General features: G+C 38.7%; 2 protein-coding genes across 4 annotated transcripts; one reads left to right on the top strand and one right to left on the bottom strand.

The window, feature by feature from the left end:
• Positions 1 to 6,948: 6,948 nt before the first annotated feature.
• Positions 6,949 to 15,763, bottom strand: LOC106139613 (transcription factor Adf-1). 2 transcript variants are annotated; one of them, XM_013341092.2, is made up of 5 exons: positions 15,639 to 15,763; positions 13,950 to 14,103; positions 13,303 to 13,462; positions 7,835 to 8,015; positions 6,949 to 7,439 (listed from the first exon to the last, which is right to left on the bottom strand). In XM_013341092.2, exons 2-5 carry the CDS (start codon positions 14,092 to 14,094, stop codon positions 7,335 to 7,337), a joined length of 591 nt encoding a protein of 196 aa, XP_013196546.1. In that variant the 5' UTR covers positions 14,095 to 14,103; positions 15,639 to 15,763; the 3' UTR covers positions 6,949 to 7,334. The 2 variants fall into 2 exon arrangements, with proteins under 2 accessions (XP_013196546.1, XP_013196545.1); XM_013341091.2 differs by having other exon boundaries at positions 15,635 to 15,763.
• LOC106139611 (uncharacterized) lies at positions 10,203 to 12,801 on the top strand. 2 transcript variants are annotated; one of them, XM_013341090.2, is made up of 2 exons: positions 10,203 to 10,355; positions 11,560 to 12,801. In XM_013341090.2, exons 1-2 carry the CDS (start codon positions 10,261 to 10,263, stop codon positions 12,185 to 12,187), a joined length of 723 nt encoding a protein of 240 aa, XP_013196544.1. In that variant the 5' UTR covers positions 10,203 to 10,260; the 3' UTR covers positions 12,188 to 12,801. The 2 variants fall into 2 exon arrangements, with proteins under 2 accessions (XP_013196544.1, XP_060804925.1); XM_060948942.1 differs by lacking the exon at positions 10,203 to 10,355 and adding an exon at positions 10,668 to 10,773.
• Positions 15,764 to 22,453: the final 6,690 nt, after the last annotated feature.

Here is a 22,453-nt window from a genome sequence, read left to right on the forward strand (position 1 = left end):
TTACGACTTCCGAAATTAGCAAGTCCCTAAAATCTATTTCACTTTTCTGAAGAAGTCCACGGCGATTGATATATGATTTTAAAAAGATTCCTTACACACATAATTATGTCTTTATTCCTACGGAGCGAACAGTCTGGAAAAAAACTTAGAGGCCACGTTCATCTACTAATGGCCTAATGACAGAGTTGAGAATATTGCCTAAGCGTGTCGTTTCCGAAACTTTAGAATAGAACCACTCGATATCTTTTCCATGGATGTCGTAAAAGGCGACTAACGGATAAGCTTATTAACTTGGAATTCCTATTTTGGACATATGGCTAGCAACCTGTCACTATTTGAATCTCAATTCCATTATCAAGCCAGACGTTTGTATGTATGTACGAGACTATAGGCAAGTATTTTTTTTATAATTTTCATATCACAAAAATTCGTTATATAAAAAGTTTACGGTGCGTGAAACTATTACTGGCCTAATGGCCAATTTACACAATTTCTGATAAAGCAGTATGCCGCCGCATGTAACATGGGTGTTTATAATCATCGCATTATGTAAGTACTTACTCAAATTCCTAAGCTACTCTACGTAAGAAGTGACTAGGGGAACAAACACTTTAACTTCGTGCACCAACCATAATTCAAGGTAAGGTTTTGCTGAATTCATAGCGTGTCGTTTCTCCGGTAAAAGAAGACATTTGCTTACCCAGATAATTTGGCCATGAATTCATTAAAGTATTTTAACTAGCAGATATATAAAGTTTAAATGGGACAAATCTTGATACATATTTGTCAATGCTTGATTAAATAGAGGGGGGGACGGGGGGGGGGGACATTCTTGTTAAAGAACAAGGGTACCTAAGATCGAAAAGCCGTCATAAACGGCTTCAAGAATTGTGGATGAAGCAATCGAATTTTCAAGAATGACCTAACCCACGATCGGGTTAGGATTTCGGGTTAGGCTAGTAATAATCCAGGGATATTCTCAGGAAGAAAGTTATGGACCTCTTCTTCCCAGGTTCTAATACTAAAAGGATGATTTTAATTTTTAAAGGTGTGTACTCTGCTACGGCAAAAAAGAGCTTCATCTCCCTTCGAGATGAGGATTTCGATCGCGAAGATCCCCGGATTCTTGAGGAGCTCCGACGTCGGACTGACCACGACCAGCTGATCAAGAGCTTCCGAGCTCCCAAACTGCTGGGTGGCCCAGGAACAGAACCCGCTCCGAACAAACACGCGAACCTAACGACGCAAAACCCAGTGCGTTTTACGAATTTCAGGAGATACGAACAGGAGTTCATCGGCACGACGGACAGGAGGTACGTACATACATACATACATATAATCACGTCTATATCCCTTGAGGGGTAGACAGAGCTAACAGTCTTGTAGACTGATAGGCCACGTTCAGCTATTTGGCTATAAGATAGAATTGAGATTCTAATAGTGACGGGTTGCTAGCCCATCGCCTAAAAGAAGAATTTCAAGTTCATAAGCCTACCCCTTAGTCGCCTTTTACGACATCCATGGGAGAGTGATGGAGTGGTCCTATTCTTTTTTTCTATTTGGTGCCGGGAACCACACGGCACCTAATAGTAATTACACATCTTTTTCTCGGAGAAGTAGGCAGATACTACATCTTTCCATTTAGCCCCGTAAACTTCTGTCGTAGGATGAATATTTGTGGTACTGTAATACTACTCCACTATTACAAAAGTCGTGATGTACAGAAGGGTAAATATTCCATAATACCGATTGGTAACCGATGCCCTTACGGTGAGGGAAAACTTCATGAGGAAGCCCGCACTACATCAGGTAACTTCGTGTTAACCTGACTCACCCAATCCAGGGTCATGCAGCACCAGCCCGGACTCTCTCGGGACAAGGAACCAGCCAGGACAAATAAGGAGGATCATACATACATAAAATCACGCCTCTTTCCCGGAGGGGTAGGCAGAGACTACCTATTTCCACTTGCCACGATCTCTGCGTACTTCCTTCGCTTCATGCACATTCATAACTCTCTTCATGCAAGCTCGGCGGTTTCGGGTACTTTTGACCTAACCCAGGACGTCCTTAATTTGATCAATATACGTTCGTCTAGGTCTTCCCACTCCGACCTTTCCCTCCACACTCTCCATATACATATACATGCAGATAATATACCTTTTAAAAGGTGAAAAAAATTTCATGTTTGGTTCAGTATTTGTACGATGCACAAGATATACTACGAAAACAGACAAAGTTACAAATTTAATGTACGGTCACGTCTATATCCTTTGCGGGGTAGACAGAGCCAACAGTGTTGAAAAGACCGAATGGCCACGTTCAGCTATAGAATAGAATTGAGATTCAAATAGTGACAGGTTGCTAGCCCATCGCCTAAAAAAAAATAATCCCAAGTTTGCAAGCCTATCCCTTAATCGCCTTTTACGACATCCACGGGAAAGAGATGGAGTGGTCCTTTTCTATTTTCATTGGTGCCGGGAACCGCACGGCACAATTAATGTCTTTATAATATAAGTATTTCTTTTGTGCAGGTTCCCGCAGGAGCCCCGAGACCGCGCGGCGCGCCACAAGATGATCGAGATGGTGGAGCAGGCCATCTTCGCTGCCCAGTACCGCCTCAAAGACTTGGAGCCCACAGCCAAGAAATACCAGGACACCATTGAGTAGGTCCAAAATTACATAGATAGGCTTTTAAACTTGAAATTCCTCTTGCGATGGGCTTGCCAGATGTGATGTGTCAGATTTGGTTAAAGTAATTATTCGTGCCGTGTGGTTCCCGGCACCAATACAAAAAAGAATAGGACCACTCCATCTCTTTCCCATGGATGTCGTAAAAGGCGACTAAGGGATAGGCTTATAAACTTGGGATTCTTTTTTAGGCGATGGGCCAGCAACCTGTTACTATTTGAATCTCAATTCTAACATTAAGCCAAATAGCTGAACGTGGCCATTCAGTCTTTTCAGGACTGGTGGCTTTGTCTACCCCGCAAGGGATATAGACGTGACCATATGTATGTATGTATGTAGCGCTGGCCTTGCCAGATGTGATGTGTCAGATTTGGTTAAAGTAATATTTCCTAGGCCTCACCCATCCACGGTTCCAAGCATACATATTTTATATTTTTTTGTTCTCATTTCTTTCATCACCATCCCAGATTCCGCATCAGCTTCATCTTCCAGCGCCTGCAAGCGATAGAGAAGGAGATGGCGTCCATTTACACCATCCTGCTGAAAGACAGCTGGGACCCTTGGTACAAAAATGTTTTGACGTAAGAATTATTCTTTATGTGTACCTACTGTAATGATAGAACATATAACATGGGGATTTTTAAGGCAAGAGAGAATAGGCACTAGTTGAGCTTGCGTGACCACCATAGGCATCTTGCTTACCTCATTGATAAATTTCATACAAACTTTCATCCCCCATTTTAGTATCTTAGGGGTTGACTTTTGAAAAAAAGGTATTCTATGTTAGAACTTGGGTTTACATGAATACCAAATTTCATTGGAATCGGTTCAACGGTTTAGATGTGAAGGCAGAACAGACAGACAGACTTTCGCATTTTGTTATTTATCGCAAATTTTTTCTACTCAATTCAAAGTGCCGTGTGGTTCCCGGCACCATTACAAAAAAGAATAGGACCACTCCATCTCATTCCCACGGATGTCGTTAAAGGCGACTAAGGGATAGGCTTATAAACTTGGGATTCCACTTTTAGGCGATGGGCCAGCAATCTGTCACTATTTGAATCTCAATTCTATCACTAAGCCAAACAGCTGAACGTGGCCTATCAGTCTTTTCAAGACAATGTATTCTCTCGTCTACATTCAATTCTAAGTTTGGATAATTGTGAAGTTGACGTTGTTGAAGAAAATGCTGCAGTGCAGTTTGTTACCGCTTCTTCTGCACTGACGCCTTGGAAGCGGCAGTAAACCTAGTTTTAAGTAATTTATTTGACGTCAACCAATGTTGTTAAACCATACGTTTTGACAATTATTAAGCGATACGAAGTATCCTATAATAATGAATAAAAATTTTGAATTTTGAGTTATTCTACTCGAAAAAAGTGTTCAATTTCCAGAGTTTATTACTACATAGTGTATTACCAAATGGTCCTGATGAAGAACGTGGACGTCCAGTACATCTGCGAGCACCTGTTCCAGATGCACACTCACGTGGAGAACACCATTGGCCAGGAGAGGATGGCCGCGATGGAACAAGTGAAGGCCCAGTGAGAACGCTGCTTTATATTTAACTAGCGACCCGCCCCGGCTACGCACGGGTGCAATGCTGATTGTCGTTAAATGACAAAAAAAGTTAGTGTGCGATATCCATGAGAGATAGACATATCGCGGAGTTTTCTGTAGACCTTTTCAATGTGTACAAATAATTAGTGCATTATTTTGATAAATCTCATAGGGTTCAGCCTGCGTTTGCAATGTAAGCGGAAAAAAATATGATAATTAACGACATCACATTAGAAACCTCCAAAATAACAGTATTTCTCTACTATTTAATGGATATTATTATACATATAAACCTTCCTCTTGAATCACTCTATCTATTGAAAAAAACCGCATCAAAATCCGGTGCGTAGTTTTTAAGATTTAAGCATACAAAGGGACATAGAGATTAGAGACAGAGAAAGCGACTTTGTTTTATGCCACGACGAGTATGTACTGGCAGCGCCCCAGGCCGTGGCTCCCCTGGGAATTCCGGGATGAAAGTACTTATTATGTTATTCCGGGTAACATTCTATTGTAAAATTTTATATTTTTACGACTTAGGTATGATATTTAAACAGAATCATTTGTTTTTAGGAAAATGGGTGCGGCAAATCTACCTGGTGGAGGTAATTTTGTTATTTTTTTTAAATCGAAATTTTGTCTTTATCCCTTACGGGGAAGACAGAGCCAAAAGTCTTGAAAAGACTAAAAGGTGAAGTTCAGCTCTATGGCTCACCAGTTGTAGGAAGTATGTTATAAAGTTAGTTATTCCTACAGAAGATAGAAGGAGAAAAGAGGAGAGAAATATGTTTAAACATCTAGTTAGTTACTCTAGTACAAACAGTTTAAAATTATTATATTAATGAACATAAAAATTAAGAATCTTTGGCAATAAAAATATTTTGACATTCCTTATAAATAAACAACATCCATTGCAACCGTTGCTATGGCGTACAAGAACGTTGCCTACATCAGAACGTGGCCTAAAGGTCGTTCAAAACTGCTGGCTCTATCTTACCCGCCAGGGATGTGGACGTAATTATATTTATGCATTTTTTATGGGCAATAAAGATAATTTGTTCTGTATTGTAAGCTTCATGTATGTATGTAACAATTTAATTTCCAGGAGGCGGATTTCCTGGTGCCGCCCCGGGGGATCCGAGTGGACAACAAACTTTACCCCCAGGAGAGACTATGCCTTCTGGAGCGACCCTCCCACCTGGAATGACGACGCCTCCAAGTCGCAAATAGTCCAAGTAATGGTAAGGTCTCGGATGTTTATCTACATACATACAAACATACATATAATCACGTCTATATCCCTCGCGGGGTAGACAGAGCCAACATTCTCGAAAAGACTGATAAGCTACGTTCAGCTATTTGGCTTTAAGATAGAATTGAGATTCAAATAGTGACAGGTTGCTAGCCCATCGCCTAAAAGAAGAATCCCAAGTTTATAAGTCTACCCCTCAGTCGCCTTTTACGACATCCATGGCAGCGCGATGGAGTGGTCCTATTCTTTTTCTATTGTTGCCGGGAACCACACGGCACGGCAATGTTTATCTATATAAGTATTTATTATAAAATATAGTACCGTTGAGTTAGTATCTCGTAACACAAGTCTCGAACTTACTTCGAGGCTAACTCAATCTGTGTTATTTGTCCCGTATATATTTATTTATTTAATGGTAAGGTCAGGTCAAGATCAACCTTAACCGACGAACTTGCAAGGGCTATGAATGTGAATGAAGCGAAAGAATGCAAGTTCGTGGCAATTGGAAAGATGTAGTCACTGCCTACCCCTTCGGGAAAGAGGCGTGATTTTGTGTAAGCACGGTAATAAATTAGACTACATCTGCCGCCCGTATAAGCAAAAAATCCTTGAAATTTGGGAAAAGTGGTCTAATCTTTATATTTCTCTTTTCGCAGTAAGTAACAATGTACCTAAGTACCCACAGCCTAAAAAAGGGCTGGGAAGGTGAAAGGCATGTATGTTCCTTACGTGGTTTAAGGGTGCACTAAGACAGAGTTTCCCGAAATTCCATATCTCCCTTTCCCGCGGGAATTTCCCAAAATCCTTTCTTAGCGGATGCTTACATCACAGCAACTATCTACATGTCAAATTTCAGCTCGATCGGTTCATTAGTTCGGGTTATGTGTTGATACATCAGTCAGTCGCCTTGCGTTTTAATATTTTATGGATTACTAGCTGTTCCGACAAACGTTGTTTTGCCATATATATAATACTAGAGGCCGCCCGCGACTTCGTCCGCATGGAAACCCTATCAATCCCGCGGGAACTCTGGGATAAAAAGTAGCCTATGTGTTATTCTGGGTCTTCAGCTACCTACATACCAAATTTCATGGTAATCGGTTCAGTAGTTTTTGCGTGAAAGAGTAACAAACATCCATACAAACTTTCGCCTTTATAATAGTAGTAGGATTTTATATACTTAAGGTAAATAATTTTGAATTAATTTCTAGTTAATAAAAATGTTCAGGGTGGACAACCCTTATCACTAAGGGGTTTGAAAAATAGATGTTGGCCGATTCTCAGACCTACTCAATATGCTTATAAAATTTCATGAGAATCGGTCAAGCCGTTTCGGAGGAGTACGGGAACGAACATTGTGACACGAGAATTTTATATATAACATAGTTTTTTCTTCTGTTTTAGCGATCGTGGGTAATGTGAACTTTGGAATAAAAATAAAGATCTACCGAAAACATTTGATTTATTTCAATCATTCATAAAAAAGGTTCAGTTGAGACTCTTCATATAGGCGAGGAGCTGGTGAACTATTTCAATCTAAATCCTTTCATTGAGCTATGTAGCTGAACTTGGTCTTTCAGTCCTCGTAAGGGACAAAAAGACGTGATTGTCATGAATTAAAATTTTATAACCTAATTAAAAACCACGTTTCTATGTACTTAATATATTATACTAGCTGTACCCGCGACTTTGTCAGCGTGGAATAGTTATTTTTCAACACAAAAATATTTTTTATATCGAACCAGTAGTTCCTGAAATTAGCGCGTTCAAACAAACAAACAAACTCTTCAGCTTTATGATATTAGTACAGATAAATAATTCTTATTAAGTACTACATCGACGCCTGAGTATAATTTTTGTTCAACTCGGCTTTGGAATCCTCCGCGTTGTATTCGTCTTCTATTCTGAGGACCACGTCCATAACTTGCCTCTTGACCTGGAAACAAAAACATACATACATACATACATATGGTCACGTCTATATCCCTTGCGGGGTAGACAGAGCCAACAGTTTTGAAAAGACTGAATGGCCATTTTCAGCTATTTGGCTTAATGATAAAATTAAGAGTCAAATAGTGACAGGTTGCTAGCCCATCGCCTAAAAAAGAATCCCATGTTTGTAAGTCTATCCCTTAGTCGCCTTTTACGACATCCATGGGAAAGAGATGGAGTGGTCCTATTCTTTTTTGTATTGGTGCCGGGAACCACACGGCACTTTATTAAGGACATTAAAAAGATTTCTAAAGTAAACTTGAAAGCAGTGCACTTCTCCTATGATTCGGCTCCTATAACCTAAAGGTGGGAAACCATGGGTGGTGATGGAATACTGACCTGGTTCTGTAGATGGCGAGGCAGCCGCTTGGCGCTCTGGCAGATACTGGCGAAGAACAGGTCCATCGAATCATCATCACCCACGTTCTCGTGGTCCCACGCGTCCGCCTCCTGTTCCTGTTCCGATTGCTCCGGCTCGGCAGACTCATCCATTTTAACGTCTTGCAATTGTCTTTGATTTCTGAAAGAAACATATAGATTTAAAATATTTTTGGACATATGTTGTTCAAAAAAGTTATGAATGAAGTTGAAAAAAAGTTGAGTTATGAATGAAGCGAAGGAAGTATGCAGAGATCGTGGCAAGTGGAAAGAGGTAGTCTCTGCCTACCCCTCCGGGAAAGAGGCGTGATTTTATGTATGTATGTTGTTCAAAAGTCACTTCAAACACTCGAAACCACGTATAACTTGATGGCTTGAAGACTAAATTGAGATTAGGATAGTGGCAGGTTGCTAGCACTTCGCTTAAAGGCTTATTAAAATTGGAATTATTGTATAAGGTGATGGGCCAACAACCCCTATCTATGAAACTTGATGTCATCACTAACCCAGCCCGGTCAACTTGGTCTTCCAATAACTGTCATTTGCGATCACAATTTATTTTACAAGTTATAGTTAAATTTATTTGAAAAGGTTTATTAAATACCGAAAGACTTTTTTACATAACATATCATAAACATAACACATAATCAAGTCTATATCCCCTGCGGGGCAGACAGAGCCAATAGTCATCAAAAGACTGAAAGGTCACGCCCACCTGCCCGGTGCAGTGATAGAATTGTGATTCAAATACTGACAGATTGCTAGCTAATCCCTTAGTCGCCTTTTACGACATACGTGGGAAAGAGATGGAATGGTCCTTTTCTTTTTTCAACGAAAGTTAAAATAAATAAGGCGCTTATTTCGTCTCGCTCCGGCGAGGAACTACCAAACCAAATAGGGACATAAAAGTTAATTCACCAAAAAATGCTGATGAAACAGGCGGCTGAAGGATCACGCCGAAATGACAGGCACATTTGCCGCGGCAGGGCTGCACTCCACTGATGCTAGCGCTATGTTAGCGCTAATGATACTATAGCTCGAAATTTGACAGACTGAACTTGCGGTTGTGTGATTTCCGGAAGAACCTTACATTACCCGATAGGACCTCTGAATTGGCTAACTTTTTCTTATCTACAACAATTTTTTCTTAGTTCTGTAGCGTCCAATAGCAGGTTATTGAGATATGTGTTTTATCTCCGTTAAATACTCATCAACTTACAAATTATTTAAAAAATACTGTTTCGTAGGAAAACGCATTAACAAAAATTTCTCGTTATATGACGACACGCGGACGGCGGCGCAAATTATTATCTTATAATTAATTTCAAACTTTCTAAATCACAAAATAAAAATATGGGACTAGTAAAAAGAAGGCTTTTTCTTTATTATTAAAAAATATTTTAAAGCGATAGGTTAGAAAAGTTTACTTAGCCAATTCATATTTTTTCTTTTTTGTGTACATAAATATACCTCTAAATGGAGCTTTAAGTTAAAATTAACTTCGAGAATAATGTTATAGAAATTTAATATTACAACACTACAGAATTATCGTATATCTTTGAGTGGAAACGCACCTTCATGAACAGCCTCGCTTGGTAATTTAACAGTCAAATGGAGAAATATTACGAGTTTACGAGTGCCTGGTCACAGGAAGAATTCGCATACTAGCGTTTTGCACGCGGCTTTCCTCACATATATTTATAGTAACAGACATATAGTTTGTTGTACTCCCATTAACTTCGAAGTAAGGTGTTTTTTTGGTTTATGGTGTAAAGGGAAGTCTTAATTCTACCATTAAGCCAAATAGCTGAACGTGGCTATTCAGTCTTTTCAAAACTGTTGGCTCTGTCTACCCCGCAAGAGATATAGACGTAACCATATGTATGTATGTAATAGGTCATTACGTAGTACAGGCATGACCGCTATAATTAATTTTATTTTTTAAAACTAAATTTTGTACTGTCAGAGTAGGTATATAATCATTACGAGTCTTTGTTACTTAAATAAATCAACCCACAAGGGACTAACACCTGATTATAGGTATGTATGTGTGTGTAATGAAAAGGAAACAAAGTCATAAACCGTTTACCAAACCCCAAATTACTAATAACACAAAAGGTGATTTCAACTACGTAGCAGTTCCTGGCCCGCCCCTTTTGATAACGGAGGCATTTAATAGAAAAAAAAAATCAACAGAGGTATTATTCTATCCGGAGTAAAAGTTGCATCTGCTCAACAGGAGCTCTCTGTCTCTCTCACGTGAACGAGTGAGATGCGAGATCGTTCGAAACCGGGTTCCCAGGGGAAACGCCGTTAGTCTGCGAGCAAGCTTTGCCCGCGCTGCTTGTGTGTGATGTGGAATATTACAAACTTTTTTCTCCATCATAATGACCTCGGGAGCGTACTGCGCGGTGGAAGGGTGCAAGAATCAGAAGACAATGAAGGAGATATCGTTCTTCAAGTTGCCAACAGACGCGAAACGGTGAGTGTTCCAATAGATGGCGTTAGGGAAGCGATCTTGGAATGAGAATTCAAAATGGCGTGAGAATTGTCGTGCGGCTCTGTTAACCTCGTAAGGATAAAGAAGTGTAAATTAAATAGTTTCGTATTTGAGGCTAGAGTAATGTTTGTATACAGTTGACTGAATATCCGCTCACATTCAGGTCACTTCTATCATTAAGCTGAACGTGAGGGGTAGACAGATCCCATAGTCAACAGATCACAAGAATAGTATGTGATTTGTGCGTGTGTATGTGTTGTGTATGATTAAAAATAGACCTTTCAAAATTACCACGTGAGCAGTGTTTCGGGCAAAAGTCAAAAGCATGATTACCATCTACAAATTAACTTTTAACGCGAAAAGCTTCGAACACTTGGTCTGATTTTGAGTAATTTATAGGGTATGTTTTGACGATTTTTAAGTTCGTAGGGTTCCTCAATAGTAATTGGATTGTGTGTGATTTATGAATACCTAGTCAAAAATAATATTATCTAGGTACTAAAAATATTCATTCAATTTTATACGATTTTGTATTCGCGTGTCGAAAATACTTTGTAAACATAGTGCCGAACTAAATCTCCCAGTCTGCTGGCGTATCGAGCCGGTGCCTCTGTCTCCCTCACACTTGGCATTAATCCCTTGACAAAGTTATTGCTATCTCGCTCGCGATTATCAGCTGTTGCCCCGCGGGAAGAGCGTCCAATTATCACGCAACAGGATTTATGAGTTTTTTTATTGTGTTTTCATGGTTGGCGCAGCAGAAGCTTAAAAGTTGTATGTCTTTGTATGTGGTGGTGTTGTAAATCGGTATGAAAGCAAAAGTCACTAGCATAATAAATATTTTTACTAATAAGTATAAGTACTTATTATTATTACTGAAATTTTCAATTTCATATGTTTTATTTTTGACAATTCGCATACATTATATTGATAGTAACAATATTAACTTACGAAAAATAAATAGGTTTTCAAAGTGAAAATATAAAAAATGTTATTTCTCTGCGGTGAGAAGCCGCAGCCATCGCCTAACTACGGGGTCTCCCAATGGTCCAAAAATACCTTCAGGATTCTGTTGGACCAAATACGCAAGTGCTAAGTTGGTTTTAAAAAATATGTAGGAGGAGTAGATAGCGAACGCTACATTCTTTGTGTATCTGTTACAAAACACGTCTCAACTTTGTTTCAGCCGCGAGAATTGGCTACACATGATTGGGAGACCGGATCTTCTACAAAAGCCACATTTGAAACCAGAATGCCACTTCGTGTGCCACATCCACTTCGAAGAGTACATGATGATCAGGAAACCATTGCTGAGACCCAACGCGATCCCCACCAAGAACATCCCTACCCTACCTATATTGAATGAGCCTGTGGAGGTCACTAGCACCAAGGCGGACAAAGCAACGCAAACTAAAAAAAACATATACAAAAATCTAGTGAATTGTAAAAGAAAAGGAGTTTCTAAAGAAGAAAAAGAGATGACACCTGAAAGTGGTGATAGCTTTCTGTATGGTGAATCCGGTAAAAAGAAAAGAAAAATAAAAGCTAAAAAGAAGCTAAGAAGTATAGAAAGTGAACAGAAGCAGAATAAATCGGAAGAAGAAGATGAAGAACATAGAAGAAAACAATGGGATGCTGCGAAGGGTGACACAACAGATGCTCCATTATCACCTTTAAATTTAGTTAAAACAATTAAGACTGAGCCTTTAGATGTATCAAGAGATTCAACTTACTGTAGTCCAGAGGACAATAACGACATGCAAAGAACAGTTCTTGTGGAAATTGAGATTAAAAAAGAAATTGAGGACGATTAAATTATTATACGTACCGTACATACAGATAAACACGTCTTAATCCCTTACGGGGTAGAGAGAGAGCCATCAGTCTAGCAAGGACTGAAAGTGGCCTTTCAGCTGTATAGGTTAACGATAGATTTAGGATTCAAAAAGTGACAGGTTGCTACCACTAAAAACATTTTGTTGATAACTGTGTAAATTATTCACCTAGTTAGTATTCTGTCGACAAGCTTTTATGTAATATTAAATTGTTATAATTGTTACAAAATGATGAGATTAGACATCTTAATTTATTATAGTTGACGTCCAATAAGTAACTTAAAGTGTACAAACTGTACTGCAGCATTTTTTTTATTTATATATTTATGTACATCAAGAAAAATAAGAATAAAACTTAAAATAAAGAGAAATTCAGTACAAGGGCACTACTTATTTCTAGCGAAATTTCTTCCAGCAGACCCACGACAGGAAAGTGTAAAATAGCATTTTGTTTAACGTCTCTTCAACTCAAATACAAAATTAGAAATGTGTAATTTTGGATTTTGGAATACATTGTTATGATATAATGGAAATTAGAATAGGAAAATCTGAAATGGAATGTCAAATTTAAATAAAATTGATGTTAAGTAAGAGTGTACCCAATTTTTTTTTAGATTTGTACCTATAATACAATTTTTAGGGTTTCTGCTAGAATTTTTTTAAATTTATTTTAAGCAGCACTATGCCAGAATGTTTTTCCACCATAAAAGGCACTGACATATATCATATAAAGGTCACTGACATATATCAAGCAAAGCAATGGTCCTAAGATTGAGCCTTGAAGAACATCTATTCTAACGTTTGATCCGTATGACTTTACAAGTTTACACCATTAATATGCTGCTTGAAAAGATTCTTTTGTCAATAAACAAAGAATAGGACCACTCCATCTCGTTCCCATGGATATCGTAAAAGGCGACTAAGGGACAGGCTTGGGATTCTTCTTTTAGGCGACGGGCTAGCAACCCGCCACTCTGAATCTGAATTCTATCATTAAGCCAAACAGCTGAACGTGGTTTATCAGTCTGTTCAAGACGGTCAGTTCTGCCTACTGCAAGGGATATAGACGTGATTATGTGTATTTGAAAACTGACCTCCTGGTCATGTAGGGCAGAAGGAAGGCCATCTGACTTTGGAACCGCCACTTTTTCCCCAGCGCCCTCGCCGACGTGGCCGCGTTTGTGTTTCGTGACCTTTTCAATGCCTGTCGCATCGAATCCCGGAGGATCTTCCATTCCCGCTTGAGGATTTCGCCTGTGTTAAATGAACGATAGAAACATTTATCTTTTTTTTTTTCTTTTTGCATTTTAAAGGAAGAACTTTATCTGATTGGCCTGGGTGTTGGATGTTTATCTATACTCGTATACAGTCCAGCACGATACGGGATTAAAAAATGGGTGAAATTTGATGGCGTATCCTTATAATCTAAAATAAATTTGCGCGGGCAAAAGGTAGTACTCGTATAAGTATTTATTGTAAAATAATAGTATCGTTAAGTTAGTATCTTGTAACACAAGTCTCGAATTTACTTCGAGAATAACTGAATCAGTGCAACTTGTCCCGTATTACCTATTTATTTATTCGTATAAGCTTATGAACTAGGGATCCTTCTTTTAGGCGATGGGTTGGCAACTTGTCACTTTTCATTGAGCCGAACAGCTGAACCTTCCAGTATTTTCAAGACGGTTGTCCCTACCCACCCCGCAAGTTATATAGACGTGATAATATGTACAGTACTCACAGTGTACCCCGAGTTTGGTGGAGATCTCCTGCCAGCAGCGGTCCCTGGCGTTGATGTCCCGGTGGTTCTCGTCCCGGGTGTCGTACAGCACGGGGCACTTCTTCACCTCGTTGATCAACTTCTCCCGATACGGCCGGCTGGACATTGTCCAATTCTTAAAAGGTATTAAAGAATTTTATAGAAGGTACTGTTTTATTAGCCTAACACCTAAATAAGAATAAAAATTGTTATTGTACCAATTGTCTTAAAATTAAGTTTTTTATACTGTTCTATTTAACTTAACTGTAATTGATTATGGTGAGCAATAAACTTATATTATATTATTATATTATAAAGAAACTACATTGATTTTGAAAGGTTCGTTGCAAATGAAAATATAAAACTTTTCTCTTTGTTTGATTAGTGTGGATAATTAGTTTTGCACCTCGTCGGGTTAGGAAATAATAGATTTTGATATGATAACGGACGTCCTTAGTTCCCTTCCTTAGTACATCTATGGAAGATGATATGTTTTAGGAAATCTAATAATTTGAATTAAGATAAGCACGTGAAACTTAATTTAATTTTAAGATTCTTTAAGTTTTTTTTTTCATTGTTAGTTCTATTCTACTAATTTAATCCTTTCATTTGATACCCATATCAAGGTACTTGCGACCAAATATTTAACCCGTTATTTCATGGCGGCGGTCATCTTGGATTTTATTTCATAGTGAGCTCTATTCTACTTAACAAGCCCTTTCATTTGATACCCATATCGAGATAATTCTTGTATATATACAATCTTAAAAATGTTCTTTATTGAAATATCACCATAACTACGAGTGTGTACCAAAAATCGAATCAATATACCAATTATCAGAAAGGGGGTAAAATTCTAATTACTAAATTTGACCCAAACAATCAAATAAACTGGAGAAACAAAATAACACTTTGAAAATCAAAATCCTAGTGCATGAAATAGGTACTTAACACCTTAATTTTTTTAAGATGATATGAATTAGATATGTTTAAACACGGTAACTTAACCAATAAAGCTACCTTCGTAATGACACACACGCACATCAAAATATCATAACACATTTTGCAAAGTGCCGTGTGGTTCCCGGCACCATTAAAAAAAAGAATAGGACCACTCCATCTCGTTCCCATGGATGTCGTAAAAGGCGACTAAGGGATAGGCTTATAAACTTGGGATTCTTCTTTTAGGCGATGGGCTAGCAACCCGTCACTATTTGAATCTCAATTCTATCATTAAGCCAAACAGCTGAACGTGGCCTATCAGTACTTTTCAAGACTGTTGGCTCTGTCTTCCCCGTAAGGGATAAAGACGTGATCATATGTATGTATGTATGTATGTAAGTATTTTGCAAAGTCTGGTAACCCTCACATTCATCCGCTAGACCACGCATAGACAGCAAAATTATAAGATTTTTCTTTTACTACGGGGTTTGATACATACGTATACACCAAATTACGTCCCTAAGGCATAGGCAGAGACTACTTCTTTCCACGATTCTAGCATACTTCATCAACATTCATAAAACTTTTGCGAACTACCGAACCGTGTTTGATTACTACCGGCTTACTCGTATCGTGTTTCAAACATACTTTTGCCCAAAGAGAGTGGTAAATTAAATCTAATAATGCAATGTTAGAATGAAAATAAAAGGTAAGTAGGTACTCACGTACAGTTGACAGCTATGCGAGCGACGCGGCGACGCCAAGCGACGTCCGAGCTACACTGAGCGAGACGAAGCGATGACGGGATATGCCGCGCGTGTTGCCGCTCCGTGCGTTCGCGCCCGGCGCGTTCGGCGACCCGCGGCGTGCCATGGCGAGCCGACGCCGTTTTTTATCGAGCGGCAAACTATCGCTGTTTCGCTTTTTATTACGACGTGAAACGGAACAGGGATAGTTTATTGCGCGATAAAAACGTCGACGCGCGTGCCTTGCTAGCCCCGGCGAGACGGCTATACATTTTATTGTCTCTCGCTCATCGTCACAATATTTAGTTTTTTTTTATAAGCAGTTAAAATCACTACATAGTATAAAACAAAGTCGCTATTTTAGTCTGTTTGTCTGTATGCTTAAATCTTTAAAATTACGCAACGGATTTTTGTAACAGGTAGGTAGAGTGATTCAAGAGGAAGGTATTTATGTATAATTTTTTCCGAATTTTGCACCCGTGCGAAGCCGGGGCGGGTCGCTAGTATTAGATAAATCGCAATACTGTTCATGCTGGTCGGACAGCGAAGTAAAAACATAGTGCGCGTCAGCTGCTCCTCTTGCCATGCAGTTTGTAGAAGTCAATTAAGGGAAAAGCTAATAAACTTGAGATTCTTTTCAAGGCAATGGCAAAATTTGCGCCACTTATTTGAATCACAATCCCATGCCGTGTGGTTTCCGGCAGTTTATGATAGAATACATACATACATAGGTATAGTTACGTCTATATCCCTTGCGAGGTAGACAGAGCCAGCAATCTTAAAAGACTGAAAGGCCACATTCAGCTGTTAGGGTTAATGATAGAATCACTTCATATATTTCACATGGGTAGCTTATAAATTTGGGATTTCTCTTGTACGTCATGGGCTACAAATGAATCTCAATTCTATAGTTTTTTTTTCACAATTCTTGGCTCTGTCTACCCCGCAACGGATATAGACGTGACTATATGTATGTATCCCATCGCAACTCTAAGACATAAAGCTGAACGTAGCCTTCGAGTCTTTTCGAGACTGTTGGCCCTGTCTACCCCGTGATAAAGACGTGATTATAAGTATGTACACCTAGAACACTGTATCTTGCCAACATAGAATTTGATAAACACATTCCATTCATGCATTGTTAGTGCTCAAAATAAATTTGGGATGTCCTAACCCCCAGGTCACCTCGCCCACCCATCCCGAGTCAGACAAATCTAGTGTTTACTTCGCTTGTTTATCTTTCGGGACGCATAGTAACAAGATAATTCAGTTTTCGTGAATGATTGTGACTCTCAATGTGATTATTCTAGCCACCTTTTCTGTACATATAGTCACGTCTGCATCCCTTACAGGGTAGACAGAGTCAAAAGTCTCGAAAAGACTGAAAGGCCATGTTCAGCTGTATGGCTTCATGATGGAATTGAGATTCAAATAGTGACAGGTTGCTAGCTCACCGTCTACAAGAGAAATCTTCAGTTTATCGCCTACAACAGGAAACCCAAGTTTATAAGGCTACGCCTTAGTCGCCTTTTACGACATCCAGCAGGAAGATATGGAGTGGTTTTTAATCTAAAGTGTTGCCTTTTAGTTAGGGAACCCTAAAAAGGAGCAATAAAGCCAGGGGACAAAGAAGAGGATTCTGAAAAAGTCCCACTTGTTTGGGGTCCCGGGGGGCGGAAATTAAGGGATAACTGAAATGGGGGTCTTCCGCGGCCACCCAAGCGATTAAAATGACAATTTCAACTTTAGTTTCTTGAAAATGAAAATGAATGAAAATGAAAATTATTTATTACCTGCAAGTACATAACACAGTATAAACATTTCTTATAGCTATTTACATTAATTAAGTACATGTATTGCAGACATTTCTTAGCAAAAATAACCTAACATTGGTTTCCTCACTAGGCAAGCCTGTATCGAGGAGACCAGAAACAACCAAGTATTAAAGAAATTATTTACACCAGAATTCTCAGTCAAATATAAGTTACATTATTCGGTGCTTTTTATAATAAAAACATTTGTTATCTTAAAGAACAACTATTTTCTCTGTTTCTTCGTACGATAATGTTGTTAACCATTTAAAAATAACTTTGCGAGCCTGAAATGCAGTTCTGGTCTTAATGTCACACAACTTAACTATATGATTATAAATATGTATTCCAATGTAATTTCCCAATCTTTTTGCAAATTTAGTGTTGACCACAGGAGTAGGAACACGAAAAACTCTACGAGTTAACAAAAAATCATAATTGCTTGATATTAAAACTGCTTTGTGCATTAGTAATGAAGTATTTAATATAAAGAGTTGACGCACGTTAAGGACTCTAGCCTCTTTGTAAAGTGTTGATGTCGGGTATCTGTAAGGCTTGAAAAGCATTGTCTTCAGGACAGCGCGTTGAGCCCTTTCTGCTCGAACAAGGAAAGTTTTAGCAGCACTTCCCCAACATGAGATACAATACACAATAATAGACTGACAGAGCGCATAGTATATTGTCTTTAAGGTGTCGATATCAGCAACATTTCTTAATTTTCGCATCACACTAACCACTTTCCTTATTCTAGCCGAAAGAGCTTCGATCTGATTTTTATATGAAAGTTTCTCATCAATGTGGACACCCAGATATTTCAGGACTTTAGTGTGAGTAAGCGTATCACACTGACATATATTTGCACTGCATGATGGGTTATGAATTTGTATTTTCACTCCTGCCGCTCTGGGTGCCGATGTAGCAGTTTTATGAAAGCACAAGTACATGGTTTTTTTGGTGTTTAAAGTCAGTAAGTTTCCTTGGAGCCACTGAGATATTAATGCCATGCCATTTTCGGCAGTAAAACGAACTTCCGACCATGTCGAACCATAAAATATAAGTGCAGTATCATCTGCATAACACAATACGTCAGAATTTGGGATGTTTATTTCAAAAATATCATTGATGTATAAGAGGAACAATGTTGGTCCAAGTATACTGCCTTGCGGCACTCCAAAATTAATGGGCATAATGCCACTAGTGTTTTGACCAATCCTAACACACTGTCTCCGATCCATCAAATAACTTTTAAACCATGCCAATGTAGTGCCACGGATACCCATTGACTCAAGTTTCCTAAGCAGAATATGAACAGAAACGGTATCGAAGGCCTTGGTCAAATCCAAAAACATCCCTATACACTTTTGATCTTTATCAAGGTGTGATGCTACAGTATTTGTCAATAATGCAACAGCATCTTCTGTATTTTTGCCTTTCCGAAACCCAAATTGCTTGTCAGATAACAAATTATGTATATCTATAAAGTTAAGTAAACGCCTATTTACTAGTTTTTCTAATAATTTTGAGAAGGTTATTAAAAGTGATATAGGTCTGTAGTTGTCCAGTAACTCCCTTGCTCCATTTTTGTAAATAGGAGATACACAAGCAACTTTCCAAGCACTTGGGAAAATGCCGCTTTGGAGGCTTAGGTTGTATATATGGACAAGGGGACACACAATTTCATTTTTGATATATTTAACCAGATAATTGCCAAAGCCATCGACACCGGGGGCCTTATAATTTTTCAAATTGATTATAATGCGATCAACTTCGTCACAATCTGTCGGACTTAAGAAAAAAGAATTTAACGGAGAATTTTTTAATTTTACATTTGCGGCAAGTTCGGCTTCAGTCTTGTTCATATTCGAAAGAATTTTGTTAGCTAATTGTTGGCCTATCGAAGAGAAATGTGCATTTATTTTATCCAGAGATTGCTGAATATTTAAACAACCCGGTTGTTTTAGTAACTCTGTGGGCTCTTTGTTTGGGTGCGTTAGACTGCATATGTCCCTAATAGTACGCCATAATCCTTTAGGATTGTTTTTATTTTCCTTTATCTTTTTATTTTCATATTCAGTTTTAACCTTTCTTAAAAGATCTACAAAGAAATTTTGATAACGTGTATATGTGATTTTCAAAATAACATTTTCCGGGTCACTTTTAGAGCGTAAATGCAGTCGGTCGCGATGTCTCATGCAACGCATGAGACCAGGCGTTATCCACGGTTTGAGATTGTACTTAGTTCTACTGATTTTTACTTCTTTTGAATGTTTCTGGAATATCTCGGTTAGACGTTTCATAAACACGTCGTTAGCAATATCAACATCAGTTACATCAGTTACACAGGACCAATCAGTTTCTTTTAGTTCTTGTCTTATCGCTTCATAGTCGCGTTTTACTTTAAGACGACTTTGTCTGGCAGGTATTTGTTTTTGTAAGTTCATGCCAATCATAGCTATATTGTGGTCCGTTATGACACACTTCCAAACGATACCCAAAGCACTTTCATAGTTGTCTATATTTTTAACGTATATGTGATCAATACATCGGCTACCCCTAGTTGGTTTCGTGATTGCTGGAAGAAAACCATGTTCTGCCATGAAAAACAAATACTCTGTACTTTTCGGTGTACTAAAACTTAATTAAAACGTTAACATTAATATCTCCCGCAATCAAAAATGGAACATTTTTACCGTCGATATAACTTTCGAGTGAAGTTAAGAAGTTTTCTAATTGACGGAAAGAAGGGGAGCGATAAATGGCAAGTATATCAATGACGTTTGGGATATGAATGCTCAGAGAATCACATTCTGTTATGGATGGTTCACATACCAAAGCACTCCATACATCTCTGACGTAAACTACGACACCACTATTTTTATTATGATATTTTTCCGTTCTATAATTGTTATACCCAGAGATATGAGGAATTAATGTTGCATTAGAGAGTTGACATTCAGTTAGAACCAGAATATCAAATGTCACATTTAGGCGCTGAAGCGCTACATGAAATGCATCGGAATTTTTGCCAATACCTCTAACATTGAAACACAGAAGTTTAAAATCATGATTGGGTTTAAAAGATTCCCTACAATCGACTTCGTCAGAAAAAAGTTCACATTTAATTATAATCGAATCTAATCCACTCAATATTTCTTCATCAACCAGGCCTTTTAACCATATTTTTCTTTAATCCAGTTATCCATATACCCAAGTACGAATTCCAAAACAATGAATCCTTGTAAACATATTAATATTGATAGAATTTGGTGACTTAGAACTAAAGATAAGAGTACGATCACATGTAGATACGCTAGACAAAACAGATAATCATACAGCCAAATTAGTAAAATTACGATAGAAAATACTTTACGTGACAACGAGCAAAAATATGCATGACAGAGTGTAATAAAAATCCTGCACCAAAAACGTTGTATGTAGATTATAGAATGTAAATGGCTATGGGGTTCCGGCAGCCGCTGAAGGAGAAATTGGTAGAACACGATCCAGGTCCCGGTCGGAAGAGATACGGACAGCTCCCTGCCCCTCCCGCTGCCTGATGTAAATAGCGCCCTGGCTGCACCAGCAGTAGGCATAACCATGCTGTTTTGCCCTGAGTCGTGTTTCGCGAAATAATGTTCTGTTTTCTCTTGTAAGCCGTTCGTTAAAGAAAACTCTTTTCGTACTGCCCGAGAATTCCAAATCAGCACCAGTAGTATGTTTACGCGATTTCGAGGCCTTCAAAAATTGGTCGCGCTTGAAACGACGAAGGAGCCTCACCACAACTGGACGTGGGGCAATCAGTCTGTCCTCGGGTAGGGCTGTAGTTATAGGAGGCCGCCGAGGTCCTACCCGTGATACCCAATCAATATCATTTTCCAGCAGTTCCACTCCCACCTTCCTGGCCGCCACAATAACAATGTGATGAAGATTTTCATTTTTATTTTCATCTACACCTACTATTTCTATTTCATTTCTGAGATTAAATTGTTCTTGGGCATTCAGTTCTTTTTGAAGGCTGGTAACAGTGGCCCTTAGCACGTCCACTTCTGCATCCCGTTTCTCCAGATATTTTATCCTCTCGCCAGTAGCAACAATTTTTGTCATAATCTCGTCCAATCTCTCATTGTTATATGTCACCGAACGTGTGAGATCCTCCAAATTTGTCTTGACAGAAGAAAACTCGTGAGTAAGAATGCGAAGCTGTTCAGTTAGCTGATTTAATTCGTTCCCAGTTGAATCTGTTTTCTTACGTGTAGTAACATTCTCGCTGCCAATCCGGACAGGTGTTTGACTATTATCACCTCCCTTCTTGCTTAAGGCACAACATTCAGGGCATTTCCATACCTTTTTCCGTTCCGCTGTGAGGTTGGATACGTTTATGCACAAAGAGCAGAAACTTTTTTCACAAGAGGTCGACGAACATTTAACTGTATTTGTATCTTTACTAGACTTCATGCAACCAGCACACTTCATTTTAACAATAAAAATTATATCCAGTAATTTCAAGTAAATGTCCTCACAGAGACAAAATAGGCGAACGCACCCTCTGCGTTGATAATCTATGAAGCGCACTCGCTACTACTCACGGTGACGTACCGCTGGCGCTTGCTATAGGATTATCAGTCCTGCGCGGACTGCGTAACCGTGCGGATGCTCTGCCGGCCGCTGTGTGGTGTCAATAAGATTACCCTCACGCTCTTTTATTCACTTCGCCCAAAGCAAATATTTATCGATGTTATTTCGTATTTGTAGCTATGCTTCACTTTAAGAACTTGTAAACACTGTTTATTTAGGCGATAAATAGTAATGTTGTATAATAATTTCGCCAAAAATATCACTTTTATACCGATTTTTTAATTTAATTGTTTTAGACTTCAAATACACAATGTTGACTATCTGACCGAGATGGCAAAGATGATCTTCAACAATAATACTATTTTACTTTGCACAGTGCGGTTGAATAACTGATCGGTTGGTATCCAATTCT

Source organism: Amyelois transitella, chromosome 17 (assembly GCF_032362555.1).
Source record: "Amyelois transitella isolate CPQ chromosome 17, ilAmyTran1.1, whole genome shotgun sequence".
NCBI classification, from domain to species: Eukaryota; Metazoa; Arthropoda; class Insecta; order Lepidoptera; family Pyralidae; genus Amyelois; species Amyelois transitella.